This window comes from Bactrocera oleae, chromosome 6, assembly GCF_042242935.1.
Source record: "Bactrocera oleae isolate idBacOlea1 chromosome 6, idBacOlea1, whole genome shotgun sequence".
NCBI classification, from domain to species: Eukaryota; Metazoa; Arthropoda; class Insecta; order Diptera; family Tephritidae; genus Bactrocera; species Bactrocera oleae.
This window is the reverse complement of record NC_091540.1, coordinates 59921793-59946500: the sequence shown is the minus strand read 5'-3', so window position 1 is coordinate 59946500 and position 24708 is coordinate 59921793. Positions and strand designations below refer to the sequence as shown.

The window sequence follows — 24708 nt, the reverse complement described above, 5'->3', positions numbered from 1 at the left end:
TGTTTGTAACGGAAAATATTTGTCGAAAATAATTTAATCAAGTGAATTTTCGACGCCCTATGTTACAATACGTTTATCAGAAGGTTTACAGGCAATAGGTTGTCGATGAATTCGTAAAGTCTCCACCTTGCTCTTGGCACAACACAGTTCTTACACATACTCCACGGGACATTACAAACTGTATCAGATAGGTACAGTGAAGGAGAGAGAGGGCAAGATCGGAGACAATTCCTTCTGAGCCCCTAATTGCATGTAAGGTTATATTTAAATAATAAAATTATCATCATGCGGACTTCTCAGCAATCAACTTCAATCAATAAAGAAAGATGTGCATCAACGTTTCTTCTGGATGCTTACTCGATCATTATCAAGTTGTCATATATTTTTTTGACTGAAATACTCATTTCGCGCGCTTCGCTCAACATATGGCAATATAATCGGCCTACTGAGCTTACCATTCGCAATGCCATCACCGATCTTGACATCCAGCATTCATTAAACAGCATACAAAAGACAGTTTGAACAAGAACTGAAGCCGCTCGAACTTCTACAGGCTCTTGAAGAGTTCCAAGAAGATCGGACGTTTTCGAGCTAAATTTTGTTCAGCGATGAGGCCCATTTCTGGCTCAATGGGTAAGCCATTCCTTGTGCTTTTGGTTATAAAAATCGAAATTAAAATCTCTATCAAATTCAATTGAATTCTTCTTCCGCTTGTTTTTACATTGTAGAAGTCTAAGCCTTCCTCTTATTTTAGCTGGAAAGCAAATTATCTAAAGTAATACAAAAAAAAGAATCAGTAAATGACTTAATTACTTTTTATGTGAATTACCTCTACATCTATGAGAGAGCTATTCATCACTTTTAGACATTCGGCAAAAATATACAACAACGTTGTAATTTTAATGTTTTAAACAAAATTAGCTGACCGAATGCCAATCAATGCTAGTCAGCAGTAAAGAAACTGAAAATACTTCGGATTCGATCCTGATTTGAGATGATTTATTGTTTTTAGCTAGTATCTATTTAAATTCAAAATATTTACGTTTACGTCTACTTGCAAGTCAGAAGGAACGGCTTTTTTTGTACATTTTTTGTGAAGAAATATTTTATTTAATAACTAAATTTAAAGAAAATACTTTTATATAATTTAATTCACATTAATAAACGGCGATGGATTTTGAAAATTTTGGATCGAAAGCGCGATATGCTTTGAAAATTGTATTCATAAAAATACAGCAGCTAAACTATTGATGGTTTTTATTGAGACCTTGAGTGCACTTTCCATGAAGGTCAAAACTGCAAAATTTATCTTTATTATCTCTTTTACTCGCTATCCTTTTTGTTCGCTCCTTTCTGACCTACCGGTGTTTGATGCCACCTAATTGCTTAAACTACAAATGGTAAAGTGCACAAAATGCGAATAAAATTTAAATACATTTCGTTTATTGGCACCCTTCTTTAGCCACTTATTTGCAATTGCTTCTTTCATTCGCTGCTAATAGCTGAAGTGTATACTAACTAAATTTCGTTCGGTTGCAGCTTGTTGACAATTTTTGTAATTAAAATGTGAAGGGTTAAGTGCCCTAAAGGTCTCTTCCGCTATTAGACTGCTCTTTGCACTCTATTTACATGCAAATTGGTACAAAAGTAACATTATGCCGCTGTATTTAAAAACGAAAGTCGTGAATGTAAATTAATAAAGTAAAAGTGAAGAAGGAAAAAATCCAAGAAAAAGGGAAAAAATAAAATGAAATAATAAATAATAATAAGAATGAAAAAAAATATGTATATATATTTGCACCAGGGCAAATAAGCTGAGCATTGTAAGTGTGTGAGTGCTTACTGCAAAATGCATTAAGAAAAGAAAAAAATGCTTGAACAAATAATTGACCTTCCGGAGACACTTGCACTCGCCGGCACCGTGCCAAAATCGCAGTTAAAACTTTTTTAATATTTTTATATTTTTCAGTGTAGGAGTGTAACACGAGTCCGCTGATAATTACGCATTTCTGATGGAAGGGGATTAAAGAGCTGAAAATTTAAAATTTTATAGCAATGAACTTATTAATGGATTCAGTTTTAGTATTAAAAAAACATCTAATAAGTACTTTCTATTTGCTTAAGAATTAAGTTGAGATCCTACGATTGCTTACTTATAATATGACTTAAGTACTATTAGTTTTTGAAGTGTGTAGAGATATTAATATATTTTGAAATATATAAAAAATTGTAAAAAAATTTCAAAATAAAGAATAAAATATTTTGTGTTTAAAAAATCAAAAAAAAATCGTTTAAAATAGTAATTTAAATTTGAATAAAAATGCTCTTCAAGTTATAATAACTTATAAATATTCGAAGAGCACAAAGTTAATTGCTTTTAAAATTTTTTCCACCATAAAATATATTTATACTCGTTCGAGTTAACCACACATTTTTATTGCGCTTGCATCCAATTGCCACACTTTTCCGCTTTTTGTTCTCACACTGACCGTTAAAAATTAATTATAAAAAGCCGCATTATGAAAAATATAAAATCGACACTCAATCGAAACCAATTCATTCAATAAACCGTAAATTGGTTAACCATTTTGTCAGAGTTGCATTTATAGCGACATCCGAACGCCATATCGTGCCGCAAATTTGCTGACGCATAAATAACAGAACAAATATGGAAATATGTTGATTAGGGTGGGCCAAAAAACCCGAATGTGTTTTTTTTTCGCTTCATACTCTGAAAAATTGGTTTATAGACAACTCTAAGAAAGGCTCTCTATGAATAACCTCTTAATTGTAACGGGATGGTTCTCCGCTTAACGGTTGTATAATTTTTTCCCTTTATAAAAAATAAAAATACATAACTCGCTTCCAATTGCTTGAAAAATTTTGTTTTGTGAATTTTGTAGGAAATTGAATGTTCTACAAAATGGTCTCTTAAGGTTTTTTCATAAACCTAACCGTTAAAAAGATATTAATGGTTAATGTTTGAGTAGATTGTGTTGTTTTTTTCAATATTATAACTAAATGAAAAATAATTATTTTAAATTGCAAAGGTGTTGTAGGAGATTTATTGCTCTACCAAAATAGGGCAATACAATTGACTTTAAATTTGACACTGAATTTAAATCAGAATAAAAAATAAAGATTTATTTTGGGATTAAAGAAAAAGCATATCATGGTTATATGTTTCAGGTTTTATTAAATATGTACTAGAGTGTACACAAACATTTCTACATTGATATTTTAATAGAATTTTAAATTTTTTTTCTGAATCTTTATATCGATTTTAGTAGCGTTATTAATAACAAAAGCAAAAAAAAGGCGACAAAAAGTCAAGCTTTCGATATTTGGTTAACTGAAAGCTGCGTTTTTATTAGTCAAAAATTTTATTTTGTATCGAAATATTTGATTATTAATTTTAATACAAAAATTATTTATTATTATTATTTTGATTTTTAAGGCACACAGATTCGACCCAATAAAAAGCGGTTGTATCCTGCAAATGGATCAAATTTGACCTGAGCAGGAGATCTTTTTTCTCTTGGAGGCGATTATAAAGATTTGTATTGAAATAGGTGAACATTTTGTAAAATTTGATCACGTTAGCGTTTGCAAAAATTCTTACATGCATTTGCATGTGTGTAAGTATATACATCTATGTAGGTGCACATTATCTATTGATATGTATTTAATTTTATTAAAATATACACATGTACGTTAGAGTGGGTTGATTTACAGTGATTCAAAAATTCGGAAATATTATACGGTTCTTTCTGAACAATTTTGCCCAAGAGAGTATGGATCTAAAACCGTCATCGTTAAGTATATATAAGAGGACTATTCTGCAAACTCCTACGACAAATGCTCAAGAGAATATCAGAATGCAACTATGTATTAAATTTCTTTCAGATATCTCAAAAACTGACGAAGAAAATTTTATAATCTATAAAAGTTAAACTTCGGTTTAAAAATCGCTGACTCACAACCATTTATAGACCCATAGTCTCTTAAGCAAAGTTGTTCAGAACGATTCGTAGAACATTTCCTACATACGCAATTTTATAGGAAAAAATCGAACAGCTCTAATGTACTCAAAATGCGCATTGAAATGATTTCCTTACAAAATATAAATAGTAAAGAAAAATAAAATGTTATGTGTATAAGTTATTTTCAAGGCCCCTGTTTTCATATGCACATAAGTGCTGACAACTTTATTTTATAGTGAATAAAGTGATTGTTTTCAATAAAAGTGGCGAACTGGCATGGGGAACCAACAAACATAAATACAATATATTATATATGTCAACACGCTATATACAATAACTGTAAAATTACAGTGCAATAAAAAGTTGACAGTCCGATTGTGTAATTACGATAATTATAAAACCCAGAAAACACAATCAAAGCGATTTCGCACTGCATTATACAATTTAATAAATGCATTTTGTATTTATTTTGGTGATTGGTGTCATATTTTCGAATAATATCGGTGAATTTTGCAGGTGACTAAGCCTGCGAATCGGCGCCGCTGTGTAAAATATGCGCAATAAAAGTGCACGAAAAACTTGTTTGTTTGTTTGTTTTCAAAATCTTCTTTTTCACGAGACATCGAATGTGGCACACGAGGCGCGTCATTATTTGTGTTTTATAGTTATGGCTGTGCGGTGGCTGGCGTAATGTGTTGCCTTAATTTGTGTGAAATTGTGTTTGAAAGCGACCGAACGCGAGCGTTATGTCGAAATTATATAACAACACGAAACAGCAGCAACAAAAACAAACAGCTAGCACTTCAAACGAAATGAAAAACGCAACATTGAAAGCACACACATTGCAAATAACGTGTGGGTGGATGTATAGTGGTTGCCGTAGGCCCGCCGGTGCGTATACGTAATGTTTATGAAATTGCATTATTTTTTATGCAACAAAAATCAACGCACACTTGCCGCACACCCATGCGTGTTTGTAGCATCAAAGTGTCGGCATTCTAATTTTAAATACTATTTATGTTTATATTTTGATTTCGTTTGTGACGCACACGTGCTGCACACACATCGGCTTTCGATCTGTTCGCTGACCCGTCGTATGATAGAAAAGTGAAAATATAAAATACATGTTGATAGGCACATGAGCAATCGATCTGATTATGTAACGCTTCATAAGAATTTTGTTTGTTATATGTATACATACATTTTGGTTTGACCTAAAATACTTTCGGGTTTTTATACCAGCTAGTGCCGTTAGAGGTCGATATTTCTTCTTTATAACATACATATATAATTTATATTTCATGAGTACCTATTAAATTCTAGTTTTTTCAGGTTGCAAAATTATACTATATTAAACAAAATTTTCGGTTATTTTTGGGGGGTTATCCAAACACCTTTATTCACCACAAATACGAAGAGCTTGTCATTTAAGCGTTTATTTTGTCTAAAATTTCGGTATGTTGTGTAACGATAGCCGTTACGAGAAAAAAGGTGTGGTGAGTTTAGGTGTGTTGAGTTTAAGTATGGTGAGTTCAGGAGAAGTACTATAAATGTGCTGATTGGAGTTGTAGTGCCATAAATATGAAAAATTCATTAGTGGTGAGTTTATATGCTTATGATATGTTTTATGTACACTCCAATTTGTTATGAAAATTTCAACGTCTACAAAAAATAATTTTACAATCCTGTGCTCGGTATCGAAAATGGCAAAATCGCCTAAATATTATGTTGTTCATATACCATATATATAAGTAGACAGCCGTTGCTGTAAAGTTGAGTGTGGTGAGTTGAGATGAAGCATGATAAATAGCCTAGTTGGAGTTCTATTGTCCAAAATATTTTATATAATTTCATAGTGATGAATTTATATGCATGTAATGAGTTTTATTTCCACTCCAATGTGTAATGGAAAAGCTCGTAGTTAACAGAAAATGACTTTACAATGGTGTTGCTGGTTTCAAAAACCGCAAAATCGCATAATTTAAAATTTTGTTCTCACAATTTTCCCTCACAAAAAGTTCCATAGCATTGAAGGTTTTAAAACTTCTCGTTTTTTGCAATAAATAAATTTAAGTGAATTTTTCCTTCGAATAACCGACTTTGCTAAGAATTGAGCTAATAAAATCGAATAATGCGTATGCGTGTGTGACCTCCGATATCGCCACAAGCACTAATCTTGTATTTAGAGTTTGTGATAAAAGTTTCTACGAAATGCTTGCTTACACTTTTTATCGACTTTCAAAACTTGAGAATAGACATTAAAACTTCTGTTGAACGCATTGAGCTAGCGGTTAACATAACCGAACATGTGCGCACATACATATATATATACACATACATAAATAAAAACATGTAACAAAGAACACAGCTGTATGTATATGCTTATGGCATCAAGTAGTCCATATGCGGAACTAACAAGTCGGAGGAGTGTATGTAAATACATACAAACCTTTTCGAGACCATTTTTCTGCAGCCAAAGAGTTTTTAACAAATACTTTTGTATATGTGTCTTCTATCTACGGTTATAATCACAAATAATTTTAGTTACACAATTCTTCAGTCAATGCCAGATTATTGATAAAGCACTCAACTAAAAGCTTGTACATACAAACACATACCTACATATATAGTACAAAAGTGTATATGTGTGCGGGTAACAGCATCGAAAAAGGGTCGAAATTGTGTTAAAAATGTAAAGCGATTTAAATCACTTTTTTAAGTAATTTTCCAACACGCTGATACATTCTAATCTCTTGCATACTTTTTGGGCTAAGCTGCGGATTTTATGTGCGTATACATTATGTATTATGTATGTATGTGTGATGAAATTTTCAAACAATTTGTAAATGCTTCTAAATCGCTGATAGAATGTGTTGATAATATTTGTTTACTGGCGTGTTAAGCTTCCAGAAGCGCCGCCATTTATTAGTAAGCCTTTGTGGAAGTTTTGGCAGTTTAATTGCTGCTTGAGTGGCGATTATTAGGATAGCTTCATATTTAATAAAGAAAAATACAAAAATATAAAGAAATGAGTGCGGTATATAAAAATTTACTTAAGCAGCGCCAATGTCTAAATGTTTTGAAGTCAAAAATATAAGAAAAACAGAATAAAATATCCAAAGATTCAATTTTATATAAAGAATGCAACTTTTGATATATTTGTAGTTATTATGATTTTTCGTGGAACCAATTAATCTGAATCTAATTATTTAGCAAGCTATAGTGCCTTAATATGGCCAGACTTTCGAAAAACAGACGAGTCGGAAAGCTCTCTTTGATCTAGTAAAATCTTTCCTTTATCTAATGAAAGCTCTAGTTCGCCTCTGCAGAATATACATAACTGTAAACCTAATAGAGTCAGACCTCAACCAAAGAGACGAGTTCGAAAGATCTATTTGCTCTAGTGAAAGCTCTCTGTGATCTAATGCCTTACCGCTCTAGTATGCTTTTCTAAAAGATATGCGATATTTTCTACTAGATCAGTTGCTCTAAAACAAACGAATTCGAAAGCATGCTCTAGTGAAAGCTCTCTGACGAAATTGTTTTGGGTCAGCATCGTACTGAAAAATGTCTTCCCACCCTAATTTCGTTTTGATATGTAGCCTTGAATATAACTAGACCTTCGTAAAGGAAGCGTACTCCAATGCAGCGTTTGCTCTTGTGGCAGCTCTAATATGCTTTACCGAAAGACACTAAATAGTTGCCAATGACGTCAAGAAACCTGTTCGAAAGCTTTCAATGATCTAGTAAAAGCTCTCCCTAGTACTCTTTAGTACTTTTTGGGCCAACTTGGTGTAAAAATGTCTTCCTTACTCGCTTCCTTCTTCTGCAGTTGATTGATAGTGATGCTTTTGCTGTTACTCTTTCTCTTAGGATCTATATTTTTTTAGAACTTCCCTAATATTTAATGTGGAAAAATATATATAAAAAATATCCCACTGCATTTGATTGATAATGACGCTTTTGCTGTTAATCTCTCTTTTTCAAAGTCTGCTTTTTAATTGTTTTTTTTTTCTTTTTAGTTTTTGTATCAGCTAAGCTACGCTTTTGTCCAACTACCTCATTGTAATTGCCTTTTCTGGGTCCCTTTACTATTAGCAACTTTTTCTTAACGAATATTGTTTCATTTCAACGTCACAGCTGGGAAATTCAATCCTTTTCAGCTAAGACAATGATCATGCTGAAGAAGAAGTAGAAGAAGAGAGCATTGTTTTTGTTTGTAGACGCTGTGGCATTCGCCTTTGTTTCTGATTCATTTTGCGGTCAATCGTGATTTAGGTCTCACCCATCATTGCTTTGAGCCAGGCGTTTAATCAGTTTGCGCTTTTTCTTCATTTTGCACTGTATTTGTGTGTGTGTATATCATTCTAAATCGAGATATTCTGCTTTAACTGCATCTTTCACCACTTGCCACAAAGTGCTTTAATTTATATAACAAAAACAATAATAATCCCACATCTAATATATTAATATACTTGAATTAAATAGAGGCATGAGTAAATCAATGGTAATAAACTAAATCGTGTCTTCTCAAAATTACCAAAACTATTTTGAGTAAATATTTTACGAACCTTTCTGTTTTGTACTACTTTCACATATTTCCATTATATAATATAACCCTTTATTATTAATTGAGGTTGTAATTATTGTGCTTCGGAAACACGCGTAGTGTAACAAGTGTAGTTTACATTGTTTCAAGTTCCCTCTCTCTCTTTCAGCTGACCACTCTGCCTTTTAACCATTATACCTTTTCTTATAACCCTTGCACCTCTTCCTTACATTCCTTGCATATTTTTTACATTCTTCATAAATTATGTATGTGTGTTTACACTGCCGAATTTTGCTTATTTTTTTGCTCATAAATAATTCATTATCACACCTTTTGTTCTGCTCTTTGTATTGCAGTTCGTTGGCTGGGAGGAGGTTTCACGTCCAAATACTCGCGCTGAAATCGTGCAGGCCATGCGTCGTATACGGGTAAGTACAAGCAACAGGCAAGTGTATATAGCAAACATGCAAAAATATTTATGAATTTTGAAATAATTTTCATTGTGGCCGAAACAAAAGATGACGTAAAGAAGGTGTGCAATAATACAGAGTAGTGTTCCGTATGGAAACATGCGGACTGCAAGTGAGCGAAACCGTTTCTCCTGCAATTAAATTTTTTGGAATGTGTAATTTTGCAAATTTTTTTAACTAAAGTATAAAAAATAAGCTTTTTTTAACTAAAGTATAGAAAATAAGCACTTTATTTTCCCTATATCTTATATTCGAGTATCTCATCAGTCTGTTTTGAGTACTTTTTAAGGACACACCTAATGTAACAGCCTATAAAAAGCGATTTTTGAGTATTAAACAAAAAAATACTGAAGACTTTTTCAATTATTTTTAAATTTTAAGAACACACAGTAAAAGTTGAAAAAAACACATATTTTTTAAGTTACACCCGACTTTCGACGGCGCTATAAAAAATATCCTCCACAGCTGTGCATGGAACTTAAGAAAAAAAAACTCTACTACAGAAAAGTGTTCTTACAATAACCTATGGTCGAAAACCAAAATCAAAAATTGATAGAAAGGCGGTGGTTCAAAAAACATATTTGAATTTTGCACAACATTTTGGTCGTTTATGGCATGCCAAAATTCAGTTTTTAATCAGATCAAAAAACTGGTAGGTCATTCAAGGAGAACTATATACAAAACGAGCAGAAATTTGATAATAATCTAATTACTTGTCCCCGAGGAATCACTGAAGCAATCTTAAAAAAAATGGAATTTTGAGAAAAACGTGTTTAGAAATACACGCATGGAGCTGATTGAACTGAGTAGCTGTACTTTAAAAGGCAGTAACTAAAAAAAAACATATTTGAATTTATTTAATAAGAGTCAACTCCAAATAACAAGCTCTCTCATAGTTTAGATTAGAAGGTGCGGCTTAAAAATAACCGAACTTTTAGAATATAGAATAAAATGCACATTATTTTAACTGTGAAATAAAGTTTTTATTCAAAATAGCCTCCATTAAACTCAATACAATATTTGGTACGACCAACCAAAGCATGCAAAAATTGTGTTTGTGTTTTACAGCAATGTTCTACAGCACCTCGGTTACGCCTTCGTATACACAAAATGCACTTTTCATGTTGGTTTTTATCTTTAAAATTATAATATAGCGACATAGTAATAGATCAAGCGAATGCGGTTGATGATTGATGAGAGAATATCTCTTTTTTTTTTTTATCAAAAATTCGCTCACATTTTTGGTCCTTAATTTAATACATGTCGAATAAAACGCGAACAGATCTTTCTTTCACCCAATTTATCCAAATTTCCAGTTAAAATTATCCAAATAATGTGTTTTTAATCATTTAGTCAACATTGTCGTATTCAAATTTGCATCGATATCAATAATATTACATACTTTTTTCAACACGATTACTAGCTTCTAGATGACCTGGCCTTTTACCTTAATTTAAATAATCACGACCACTTTTAAATCATGTAAGCCACGTAGACCTTTTCTCCTCCACTACCCATACTTGCCATACTTTTTACGACTACGAAGAATTTAATGGAATCAGGGATGTAAATAATGCATTAAAAAATAATTTAATTAAAATTTGAATTAAATTTTTTTGTTTTGTTTTAATCCCGTATTTGGGATTACTAAATCAAAAAAAAAAAAAAAATGTTATATTATACACCGAATTAAAAAAAAATTTGTATCCCAAGAACCGGATAAAAAATTTATTTTTAATTTTTAAGCCTAACTACCGGTTTGAAAAATAAAAAAGACAAATTCTAATCCGTAGCATATAATTAAGAACTAAAAAATTAATTTGTGTTAGAGTTCACATTTTTTCGCGTTCATTCCAATCAAAATATAATATTTTCAATTTATAATGTCTAACATCTTGGATCAAAAACAAAAATCGAATTTTTTATCGCAACATCGGGGTTAAAATTCTTTTTGTATTTTTAACCCAACATTTTTTAACTGAAAAATTCGGAGCTCCGGGTTTATGTATATTTTGCAGCGATATATTTGTTCCATACCTAGGAGTGCTGAGCATCACTACAGACAGCCAGCTAGCCTCCAAGATGTTCAAGTGGGGTTATTCGTGGTCGTGGTGGTTTCTATGTCAGTTTACCGTCAGTGAGAGGCAGGCACAAGAAAACATAGAAAAAACGAAGATAAACTTTGGCGCCAACTCTTTTCGAAGCAAACAGGATACAGAACAATTATGCTCGGAAGCTTATTAAAAAATTAAATTAAATAATCATTAACTTTAACTGCAAAAACTCCCTCAAAAACTAAAAAAAATGTAGGCCAGACGTAGTAATACGGCGGAAAAACGTGTTGAAAGCTACTTCCAGTCAGGATATCAAGGTTAGACGTCTTGTAAATAGAAAAAAACTAATTGCCACGCACAAATACCCTGCTGCAATATTTTACATTGGCAAATTAATCTCCAGTTAGTTGAATTACACACCGAAAGCTTGCGGATAACGTGTATTTGATTTTAAATTCAAAGTTCAATCGTCTTCCGGCCTTGTATTAAAATATATATGACACACATAACGGATAAAAAAATTGTCTATTCACATTTATCATACTATGCCCACTGCTCTTACATGTGTGTCCTAACTTAAGCAATTTCTGCTAATAAATCCTTATGGCAGGTGAGTGATCCCTATTTGCATAACAAATATTGAGATTTTAGGTAACCTCAGTTGATATACATTTTGCAATCGACCTTAATTTACCGAACATAACAAAAGGTCATTTAAAGTATAAAATATAAAAAATTCGGCATTAAATTTAATATTAATGTCACTCATGCGCTACGACAGCCACAAGCGCGCGTGCACGCAGACCGCTCATGGAACAACGTGTCGTAAGCTAGAAGCCAAATGACGCCTATGCGCAGGCACACATATACAGATACAAAGTAGTGAATTGAAAGGAAATCCTGTGACCTTTCGTATTTACGTGTGGGTGTGTTTGTGTGTGTGTGTGAAAGGACATCAACGAAGCGGCAAAATCAGCATTAGCAGCGTTTCTGGGAAGTAGCAGTGATTTGATGTGCGCCCTGTCACACGCCCAGCAGCAAAATGAGAGACAAAACAACAGCAAACAATGGCGGTAGATAGTTGAGGTAGGCGAACTATGCTGCTGCAGCACCAGCAAGCGAAACAGTGGTGTTATGACAACATATATACAGGCGTTTATATGTAGTAGTGGTAGCGGGCAACAAAGATGATTTCGGATTTTGCAAATATAACGAAATTTTTGGGAAATGACAGTGGTATCGTTATAATAAGAGCTTTCACAGTGTTGCCGCTCGTCAGCTTAGCCAGCACACAACACACCAACTGCCGACATTTGGTATCATAAGTCTAACGGAAAAGACTATTCAGATTCGTATGCTGCATGTGCCGGTTCTGCGGTTGCCTCGGTATGAGTGTGTGTGTGTGAATAAAGCCCTGTGCGTCCTGAGGCGTAACGAGTGAGACTTCGAATGTGCGTACTATATGTGTGTGCTTGAGGTTATGTATGTAAAAGTGTGTGTGCGCTCGCCTGCTATGTCATTGTCATGTTGGACAAAAGGATGTGCTGCTACTCAGATATATCAATGTAGACTGCCGTTTCCTGCACTGATTTCCTACACATGCAAGCAAGCAGAAGTTAGATGTGTATTAGGGTGGTACGAAAATTTAAGAACAACAAGAAAAAAACTAAACTCAGCTACACCGAAACCATAATACCCTTCAGAGGTGCAACGATTTTATCTTGATTTGTATCAGTCAGTTTGTATAGCAACTATATATGGTACTATAGTGTTCCGATCTGAACAATATGTTCAGAGATTGTAGCGTTGCCTTAGAACATACCCTATGTCAAATTTCGTGAAGATAATTTGTCAAATAAAAAAGTTTTCTTTATAGAATTTAATGGTGTCATTGCTTTACATAGTATTCTTTGCCAAATTTCATGAAGATATCTTTTAAAATTAACAATTTATCCATACCAGAATTAATTTTGATCGGTGATTTAAAAAATAATAATTTTTTTCATATGAACCACCCTAATAAACACATACTCTTATGCACCCATACATATTTGTGCAAATATTTGCAAACGCTGTTGTTGTGGTGCATGCAACCAAGACGTTTAACATCTCTAAGGAACAAGTTGATGGAATTCAAACACTTCTACTACTTCTATGCTTTGAATAGGAATGACTGAAATGATGCTGGTGCTGCTGCGGAAGAAAAGTAGACATGAATGCCAAGCATTGTTCGCATTTACATGCAGGGCGCATTCACATTTACAGACATGCTTGGCCCTTGCGGGTGCGCAGGGCTGAGCTGTCATTTCTTTCAATTTGCTACACCAACAGGCACAAAGGTCTATCTCGGCAATACATATGTCGTATTTGGTGTGTTTTTAGATATCATAAACGGTACAATTTTTGTGTGGCCCCAGCACATTTTATTGAGATGTTTGAATGTGGAAAAAGTTTGAAACAAATTTCTTTTTCTTTTTTTGCTGGTGTTTTGTAACGACCGGAAGCATACTTATGTATTGACGTCATTTGTATGCTTGAATATTTAAAAATAGTAAATAACTAGTTTTAGTGAAAACTTAGCAGTCGAAGTTAATTTTAAATTTGAAAACAGTATATGTATATTCATTAAAACTGTGCTTATCATATACCGATATAAGGCATTGTGTTAATTTAAGAATATATTCCTAAAATCCAAAAATATAAATCTACAGCATTTGTTGTATTTTTAACACCTATATCATATTTAAAATATATTTTAATACAAACTCGAAATTTCGGGATTTTTAGTGACAATCCCGAAAATTTAGAATATAGATACACATGCTTAAAATTGTGCGCCATTAGCATTACTCTTAGTTTAAAGGCTTGAGGTGTATTTTTTAAATATGATCCCGAAATTTCGGCTTTTTTAAAGACAGTCTCGAAAATATACAGCATACATAAGCTTTAAATTGTAAACCATTAGAAATAATTTTATTTAAAATATACTTTTATATCGCAATTTATATTGCAATATAATCCCGAATTTTCGGGTTTCTTATTGTTAATTACAAAATCTCGATTTTTCTTTTGATTTTAATAATTGATCCTATTTTATTTTATTTTAAATAAATTTTAAGCAAGAATTTTACATGTGCCACCTCTATTGCCGCTAACACTTAATTCTCAGTTTTCGTAGACGATTCAGAGAGTCTTCTGGTATCCTTATATTTTCTTCTTATTTTCTTTATTTTACAACAATTACAAGTATTTTGTTGGACACTCATATACATCTATTCGACCGACACGGCTAAGTGTTTTGACGATTTTGAGGTTTCAAAATGTTGAAATCAATAGAGCCACGCCTATATAAGTAACTCATTTGCTTTATCTTAGGTATAAAGAGTTCGATAAGTCTTTCATATAATCGTAATCCGATTAACCCAAGAGCACCTCCATAAAACATCGCTGATTTTTAGGTTTATACGAGTAGAATCTTGTGAATGTTTTCATTTTATATATCCGACAGTTTCTATATGTTTTCCAAATATTTTATCTAACTGATATGGTTTCTAGGCGAGGTAGGCCATTACGGTCATCTTCGAGTACACTTTACAGTTGTTTAGAGACTCATATCCGTCAATGATCACGCCAAGGCAAGATTGAAATAATAAGATCATAAACAACTCCGTGTAATTAATATTTGAAATCACTGTAAGCGAGATTGCGGCAATGCTTGTCGATATACATAGAGCGATTTTAACCTACTTTACATAATGTGCTACATACAAGCTAGAGATATATTATATAAAAATATGGTCTCCTGGGTAAACAGTAAACTACGATTTTAATCAAGAAATTCTTTAATTTTTATACCCTTAATTGGGTATATTAAGTTTACCACGAAGTTTTTAAGATCCAAAAGGAAACGTCGGAGGCCTATATATTTAATATAAGTAATCAACATGACGAGCCGTCTCGATTTAGCCAAAACCGTCGGTTTGTCTTTATATTGTAGGTATACGCGAACTAGTCGGTCCGTTTTTGAGATATCGATCTGAAAATTTCTACACGTCTTCTTCATTCCAAGAAGTTGCTCAGTTGTTGGAACCGCCGATATGAGACCACTATAGCATATAGCTGCCATATAAATTGAACAATCAAAATCAAGCCCTTGTATGGAAGACTCTTTTATATTCCAAATATTTCCACGAAATTCAGCATAGAATATTATGAGAGACAAGGGTACAGTCTCCAAAAAAATAATTCAAATCGGACTACTATAGCATATAGCTGCCATAAAAGCTGATCGATCAAATTCAATTCCTTGTATGGAAAATCTTTTTATTTGTAAAGGGTATTCAAACTTAAAGTTTAGCCTTCCAAAACATAACTACAATAAAGATATTTTGGACAAACCTTTGACCTTTCAGATATAAAATATGATAGATATTAAATCGATATAAAAAAATAGTGTACCGACCGGTGGCAGGATTGGCCATTTATACAAATATATTTACTATTCTTATATGGTCATGCTCTACTAGAATTTGCTAAAGCCGGCAACTTCTTGCTTGGCGGGACACTATTGAAGTATTAAAAAGTTTTATTCACTTTTGTTGAGTTTTGTTGTTTTTTCAGGCAAAAACATATGTTCCGAAATTCACCTCTCAAAATTTTAATTTAACTTCTCATAGACTTGGCCCGTTATTAATCACATGCCGCACACATATGGCCAATAAATTGGAAAATGCTTATAAAATATGAAAGAATGGTTGGGCTCAAAAGCCAGAAGCTGATGTGCCAATCATCAAAGATAGAATTCCATTACATTATGTAAAAGTATCAATACGTGTGGGTGCATGAATGAGTTATTAAAAACAGCTGTGGACAAACAATTTGCTATACAAATGGCAACAAAAAGTAACAAAGACAAACAGAAAGCAACTTTGTTTCCGGTTCCGCTCATGCCTGCATTTCTTATTAAAGTTTTATGACAAAACACAAACACACACACTTGCAAACATATAAACATAAAATGTGAGCATATGCACGAAGACCCTTCCGTCAATGGCCAATAACAAAGGCTGCAATATGTTTGGGGGCAAATAAATAAAGGCAAACTGGCAGCGGTCAAAATATGCGCATTTGTGTGTGTGTGTGTGTGTGTGAACATATGTGATCATCTCCATACCTACGAGCACGCTTGATAGCCAATTTCCTCACACAAACACACAAAAAGCAGTTGGTTTGCCTTCAGGTCCACAATAATTTGCCATTTCTCATTATTTTACTTGCCGCCTGAATAAATTGGCTTTTGAAGTGCATATTCGTAAATAACTGTTGGCGGAAAGGGCTTAGTTACAACCCAATTTCAAGTTCATTTTGCCCTGTGGCAGCAGGAAGCAGCAGTAGCAGCGGTAATTTCGACACATTCGCTGTCTCTGATAGTATCGGCGATTGTGTGCGAAGAAGCATAGTTGGCCGACGACTTTGTCCACCGCCTGACAATGACCTCAATTTTGTGTGCTTATGCGTATGTATGTGTATTTGTGTGTTTAGAATTATTAAAAAATGGGCTTGTCGTTGTTGTGGTGATAAATAGTAATCGATTCGGGGTTTTTGTTATTCTTGTTTCATTAGCGTTCCCCTTAGCTTCAATATTTGCTTAGTATGTGGGGCATAAACATGAAATGATAATAAACATAAACTAAAAATATTTAAAAAAATGTGTTTCAAAAATCAAAAAAAAAATTAACTTGAAGGTGGCCACCTCTCTGTATATTATAAGTAGACAATTGATAAGACTAAAAATTGTGCAATGGGGCCATCAAAGTAAGTAGTGAAAGAACGTTTAAGAAACTTCACAGTATAAAACTTTTGAATGCTTGCCCGCTATTTAAAAAATTTTAGTCAATATTTTAATTCAAAGCAAAAGTAAACAAAGAAGCTAAGCATCAGAAAATATTTTCTGAGAAGGGTTGCCACCTGCCTAAATATCTAAAGTTCTAAATCCAATTTAAAAACTTAATTTAAAACCAAATATGAAGAAAACTTTAGAAACTGAACATTACAAAATATTTTTTTGAGGAGTGTTACTAGCAGTTCAAAAAGTTTAACACAAAAATTTAATTCTATATCAAATCATAGTTTTCTTAAAAAAGTGAAGAAAAACAGAAACACTAGTGGATTAGAAAAATTTTAAATATTCAATTCAAAGCTCCAATATAAATTATTTGGTTGTAGTAGAGTTGCCACCTGTTTAAAAATAATGATTCCATACTTTAATTAAATTTCAAAACGAAGAGTATTCAAGAACTTCACGAATTAAAATTCTTTTCGGGGTGTTGCCATCCATTTTCACTGTGATATTTAATGAAATTAGTAAACAAAATTATAGTAAATGTTACAAATAAGTATGTTGGATAGTAGGTTATAAAATAATTTTTTTAAGTGCTATATAAAAGTGTTACCATCTTTATGAAAAAACTATGGCAGCTAAATCTACAAAAGAATATTAATATTTTAAAACTGTATTAGATATAAGAAATCAATTTGAGAAATAATAAATATATACATTCTGCTGGTTATAGTTCTTTCAGTTATATCCTGATTCTTATGGATATAAGGACCAAACTGTTTGTTAATAACTAGAGGATTACTCTTTTCAACATTTCATTTGTCATAAACTGCTTATACCGATAACACTTATCGATAACCGGTTGACTTTAAAATGCATTTTTAGTGTTAAAATTAAATAAATTTTTACTATTTATTGTACTCGTCCAGGCAGGTTGCATTAACAAATTTCAATTGTTTTTTTTTAAGTGAAGGCTGGTTTCAAGTATATCGTTATATGGAAGTTGTATCGGCTAAACATTGTACTTATGTATGTGTATACATTCGAAGAATAATATAGTATATAGTAGCTGCCACTGAGATTGTCTAGGGTAGCTCAAGATATTTACGACATAGATAAAAATTAAATTTTACATGATCAGAGTTGCCACGGTTTTCCACAAATAATAAGATTTCAATAATCCGCCTTCTGCATAAGCTATTATGATTATATTGTATGATCTTTAGGTATCAGAAGCACCTTTTTGTAGCGATTAGAAACCTAACCCATTGAACAAATGTGAAACCTAACCTCAAATACATGCGGAAACAACAAATACAACCGCATAGTAATAACACATCCATCTACTCGAATTTGAATATATATTTATATTTGTATGTACAAGTATATTCAAATTTGAATAGCGGCGTTCCGCTTCTCAGCGCTTTGAATTCAGGAAGAATACCCAAAGATATTAAACCCTCACGTAGGGATACGCAATTCGACTTTAATCCTTTGCATACGAAAGTGTTGCCCTTTTTGCCTTTCGAAAGCATTCACGAAAAATGCGCACATGAGTGTAGAGCACACATGTAACGTTATATATAGCCGTATCAGCGAAAATAGCCGACTATCGTTGGAGTTCGCATCGTGAATGTGAATTATTGCTGGAATGAAACCGAAGCGCACTAATACGCCCACAACATACAGCAGGAAGGTATTTCAAAACTTTTTAATGGGATTCAAGGAGTTGTTGAGATTTCGCTCTATTTTTTATTTACCACTTTTTTTTGTGGGATAAGTAGGAAGTTGAGAAACAGCATCCGAACTCGCAGTGAACTCGAAGTGATTGCAAAACTTTGATAAGCAGAACATTTGCGAATGAGTGTGTAGTGTGGTGGAGTAAGGCAGCAAGGAATTTCGCCAAAAGGTAAAAGTAGCTTGTTGAAATACACAATACAATAAAATGCCGAGCGCAATGAAGCTGAGATAACGTATGACACGAAAAATACGGAAAATAAGCTGTGTGGCTGGAAAGTTTTTGAATTTATACTTGCAAACAACATGCTTTGGGTTATGTAACTAAATGTAACTGTAAACTTGAGCTCTTGTCAGAAACTTGTACAGTCGCTGACTGCAAATGTTGTTGTTGTCGTTGGGGATGTGTATGTGTATTGACCTAAAAATAGTAAATATTTTGTAAAAACCCAAAAAAAATCGTAAATAACTGATAATGTTTTGGAAATAGAATAATATGAGAAGTTAGTATCTATAAATCTATTATTTTGCAAGTAATCATATGAAAGAGGTGTGATGGAAATTATTTCACAATTTTCTAATGCTCAGCTTGTAGAAAAAAAAGTCTTAGTAGTTGGCTTGAAATTCGGTTTAGTATGTTCATATGAATATAATTTGTCAAGTGCTAGATTATTTCGATAACAGGAACTAAACAGAAACTGAGAGTGAATGAAGTATTTAGAATTTCTTACTAAAATTCACTGGCAATAAATGCGTAAGTTGCTTTCAAATAATTATAAAAAATGTCTTCTTAAATAAGGAGAAACTTGCGAGTAAAAAACATGTCTAATAAATTACCAATTTTGCTCTTAGAAATAGGTCAGTTATCAGATATTGAAAAGAAAGATGTTTCATAATATTTTCCGTTATCATCACTGTAATACCTGCTTCTCATATCAGAAAAAATAAATAAAGCTGAAGAAAAGATGGAAAAGTGTTAATAAAATAGAACGCAAAACCAAACACAATACCTTTTAGGTATACATACTTGTAGTTCCTTAGACAAGACTCAAATGTTGTTTTATTCTCACGAATCTGCAGTATGTGACTTATTACAGGAAGATATATTTTAGAAAAAAGTCTGGTATAGTCTATCATTTATGTTACCTAGACAAAGCTTATCTAGATTATCTAAAACAATTTTTAAATATTTTTGTATAATTTTTTATCTTCGTCTGTAGATAATAAATAAATAAATTATACGCTGAACATTGGGAAAAAATTAATTTATTTTTCCATTTTTTTTATTTTTGAGTTGGCAGTCTAATATTTAGAGTAGGGCTTTATTAATGAGCTTTATAGAAATCAGCGAACTGAGAAATTCGCAGGTTCATAATGCATTCAAAGCAATACCTGTAGTAACCTTACATGGGTTTCCTCGAGCGTAAAACGGCTTGTTTTCAATATTCTTTGTTTATATAAAAAATTAAATATTTTTTTCTAAATTTTTGATATTCCAGAGATAAATGTTTTATAAAGACCGTAAATGTTTTTGGAGACCTTGTAAATTATATCTTGAGGATCTGTGTAAAATTTCACTACCATCGGTTAAGTAGTTTGCGAGAAATCTTGACAACCGACTTTGAAAACACGGTTTCTAGAAAAAACGCGTTTAAATTTTTAATTAGCTATACTTGTATATATAGCTAAACTGGAGCGGGCAACTTTCCAAGGCTGTATCTCTAAAACTTAGTCAGATCAACATGAGCACTAAGGACAATATTCTGGAGATGTTATAGAATTAAATAAAATAATAAAAAAATGTATTCTTTGAAAGTGTGGAACTTATATAACACCTTAAAGCAGGTAACTATAGAGTTAACTTCTTCGTTGGCAGCCAAGCAGAAATCAAGGCAAGGAAGTTTCGCATATCGTGCCTTGGAAACTGGGCAGCAGTGGGAGTGCAGCTAGAAACTAGCGACGTCACTTCTACCGGTTGCGAGGTCACAAAGTCATCGTAGGCAAAATAGTGAATGAGATTTCCAAGAGTGGTGTACGGCTGTTGTCCGATAACGTGACTGACATTGGTAAACCCATACATATTCTATACCACGAATTGATTAGAAACATGATAAAGAAAATCAAACCACGATAGATATACTATTATCTACTGGAGTGCAAAATTGCAAAAGTTATATGTAAAGCGGCGAATAAACAATACACTAAGCTCCTACTGGCACTCCATAGGAAGTAGTGTAGGAATATGATTGATGACTACAGAAAAGGTCAAAAACGAATATTTGATTCAAATATAAACACGAAAAACACGGCAATTAATATTTTGAGTATCCATTTTTTTAGTATTTATTTACTTACATTACAAGAATGGAGGAAAAAATCAGGAAAAAAAATTGGAAAATTTTAAAAATTAGCAGCTGATAAAGTGGGGGGTCTCAAAAAATTGGCAAGTGATTATACCAACTATTTCAACGCTCCTAGTGATCTGAAACCAAACAAGAAAATCAATAATCAATCTAGAATAATGTCATATTATCTGGAACTAAGGAATAGGTTTGTTTTGACAAAAAAAAAACAAGTTTTGTGTTTTTTTTGACATGTTTCATGTGCTGCTTTTACTCCTACTAAGTCAATCAATATACGATTATACACAGAGGAAGACTCACATGGCTCTTAACAATGGCATATCTCCCTTCACATTTTCCCCAACTAACCGATCTGTTTGCCATTGTCAACATGCTGCTTGTTACTTTCGTGCTTTTAATGATGGCAAACACATACATATATACATACAAATATAATACAACTCGTATGTATACATATGTATGTATTTGAGCTTGCTGACGTTGCGACTAAATTGTTTGCTACTCACTACTCGCACACATGACAGCAGCAGCAGCGGGAAATGCAAAACAGTTTAACACAGGCGTCAATATTAACAAATGAATTTTTTCCGTTTCTTCCTCAATACCCAACCATCAGTCATCGGTGAGCATATGTACAAATATTTACATACAAACTAACACATATGCACGTCGGTACATAAGCCAACAAAAAACTTGCAACATGTCAACAACAGCTCGGTAATCGCCAGCTAAGTTGACATTGATGTCAAATTGACATGAATAACCAAATCCGACTTGCAGTCAAACCCCAATCCCTCGACGCTTCAGAGACTTCTACACAAATCCTTTGTCAATGTTGACAAGCGTCATATGGGCTATATATTGTATTCAAAAGGTTTGGTAAAGAAAAAATGCATTGCTGTAATTGTTGCGTTTGTATGTTTGTGTGTGTGTATGTGTACCGAAAGTGACAAATTGAAAGATTTTCTGCTGACGCTAGTTGATTAGTTGTGTAGGTGTTGAAAACCGTTAACAGTTTAATAGAATAAAAGTGTCAAAATCAAATTGAAAAGGTGAGGGTACATACTATGGGATAAGTCTATTAATTGGTTACACTGAGAAAAATTTTTGAAGAACAAAATTCACAAAAAAAAATATTAGAATACAAAATTAGACAAAACTTGATTTTATAAAAAATGTGAAAAAAAATGTAGTAAAATTGTTTAGAAAAAAGTTTAATTACTTCAAAAAATAATTTTTTTGTTTTAATTTAAAATAATATTTAATATCTAAAATGTATAAAAAAAATTAAAAAAAAAAATCTATTTGTTTAAAAAATAATAATAATAAAAATATTTTATATATAAAAATTATTAAAATAAAAAGGTTTTATTAAAAAGTAATAAAATTTTGATTATCTTAAAAAAAATTACTTTTAAAAATTTGAATTAAAAAACTAAAAATTTTTCAGTATAAATTTATAAATTTTTTTAATTTAATATAGAACATTTTTTTCCCGAAAAGATGTCTATTAAAACTAAACTTTATTGTGTAGTTTTATTTTATAAAAATAGCTTATACATAAAGAGTATTTTTCTAAAAAAATTAAATTAAAAAAAAATTAATTTAAAAAGATTAAGTTGTTCAATTTATATCTACATACCTTCATATATAATTTTTTTCTTTTTTTTAGTACGAGTGCAAAGTCCAGAATCTAAAGAAACGCAAAGTGACCATACACATTTCGGTGAACGGCGTACGCGTAGTGCTCAAGAAACGCAGAAGAAAAGTAAGTAATTATTTTGTTAACTCTTACTATTATTTCTAAAAAAAATTAATTTTAAACTTTGTATAATAATTTAGTTTTATATATAGTATTTTAATAATAATTTTATTTAAATAATTTTTATTAATTTATTCTTTTTTCAAATTGTCATTTAAATAAATTTCTTATTTTCATTTTATTTTTTTTTAAATTAAATTAAATTTATTTTTAATTTAATTATATTTAAATAACTCTAATTTAATTTATTATATTTTATTTTATTTTAATTTAATATAATATTTTTTTAAATTGAATTATAAATGATTTTGATTTTACTTTAAATTCATTAAATTATTTAATTTATTTTATTTCGTTGAATCAAATTTACTTTTGTTTTTTATTCAACATTGTAATATTAATTTTAGATTTAGTTTCTATCATATCTTTTATTTTATTTTATTTATTTTTAATTTCAATATTAATTTGAGTTTGAATATGAATTAGTTTTTGTTTACTTTGATTTTATTTTGATTTTTGCAGAAAAAATTGCACAAATTCTAATTCTAATTTATTTTATTTGTGTTTTTAATTTTAAATGATCAAAATTTTTTTACATCTAATTAGTTTTGATTTTACATCATTTTAAATTAATTTATTTTATTTTCATTTACTGTATTTTTCTTTAATTTACTTTTCGTTTATTTTAATTTAAAATTAATTTAAATTTTAATCAATTTAATTTAATATATGTTCTTTTCATTTACTGTATGTAATTTTGATTTATTTTTATTTAATTTTAATTTAGATTATGATTTTATTTTTAATTTAAATGTAACTTTACTTTCATTTTAACTTAACCTTAAATATTAAAATGAATTTGAAAATATATATTTTTGCAGAAAAAGAACTGGACAAATGACGCCGAAGAAATCGAACTACTCAATCATCCCATCTATAGAATTTTCTACGTGTCACACGATAGCAGCGATCTCAAAATATTTAGCTATATTGCACGAGATGCCAGTACAGACACATTCAAATGTTCAGTTTTCAAAAGTCATAAAAAGGTGAGTGACATATAGACGTACATGTATCATTGAATGTTTATGAACATGTGAACAGATGTATACTGAAACACATATGGTGAATGTATTGAATATACACATTGGTTTTAAATAGATATTTTCCTTAAATTTGTATTTAATTTTGCCAAACAAACACCCTGTTTCCGATATGCTGGCCACTTGCGCGTGCTAATTTTTGCTAAAAAAAGTTTTATTCAATTATTTTTGATTATTCTAATAAGTATTTTCTTATTTTTTTTCCGTTTGCCGGTGACATTTCTGTGAATTTTTTTTTAACCATGTATTATTTTTGTTCGCGGTTTCTTTTTTAAATGGTTTTTCTAAGAAATCATACGAAAATATCACAATTTACGGAAACATGCATATTCACTTTGGCCATTGGCCAAGTGCAAAAGTAAGACAAAGTAATTTGTGGAGAAAAATAATTAAAAAATCAACAAAAAACCAATGTGTTCCAAATGGATTTTTAAAAAACTATTACTGGTGGTAGCGTTGTACGTATGTGTATATAGGCTTGTTATAACGAAGAATGGAGGTCACTATTACTACTTATTTATATATTTTTTTTTTATATATTTAAAATTTTTTGAATAAAACATAATAAAAAAGAAGTTTGGTTTAGAAAAAAAATTAACTAAAATTTTTTTTTTTAATTTCAATCAAATCAATAAACACATTTTTTATTTTTAATTTTTAACACAGAAAAATATATATTTTTTTGTTTTTAATTTTTAATTCATAAAAATATGACATATTATAAATTAAAAATAAAAAATATTTTTTATCTGAAAAAAAAAGTGTTAGTATAAACCAAAAGTTAGGAAAAGTTGCAATTTAAAAAAGTTTTGAATGAAAAGTAAAAAATATTTTTCAGTTTAGAAACA

At 31.3% G+C, this 24708-nt stretch overlaps 1 protein-coding gene across 5 annotated transcripts in view; it reads left to right on the top strand.

Annotated features, from left to right (window-relative positions):
• The window catches only part of LOC106619944 (capon-like protein), a 260136-nt gene that overhangs the window by 187219 nt on the left and 48209 nt on the right, over positions 1–24708 (top strand). For all 5 annotated transcript variants that reach the window (XM_070110859.1, XM_070110857.1, XM_070110856.1 and 2 more), the window contains exons 3-5: positions 8889–8960; positions 22668–22763; positions 23639–23806. In XM_070110859.1, coding sequence (XP_069966960.1) covers positions 8889–8960; positions 22668–22763; positions 23639–23806 — 336 coding nt within the window. The remainder of the gene's footprint in view (positions 1–8888; positions 8961–22667; positions 22764–23638; positions 23807–24708) is intronic.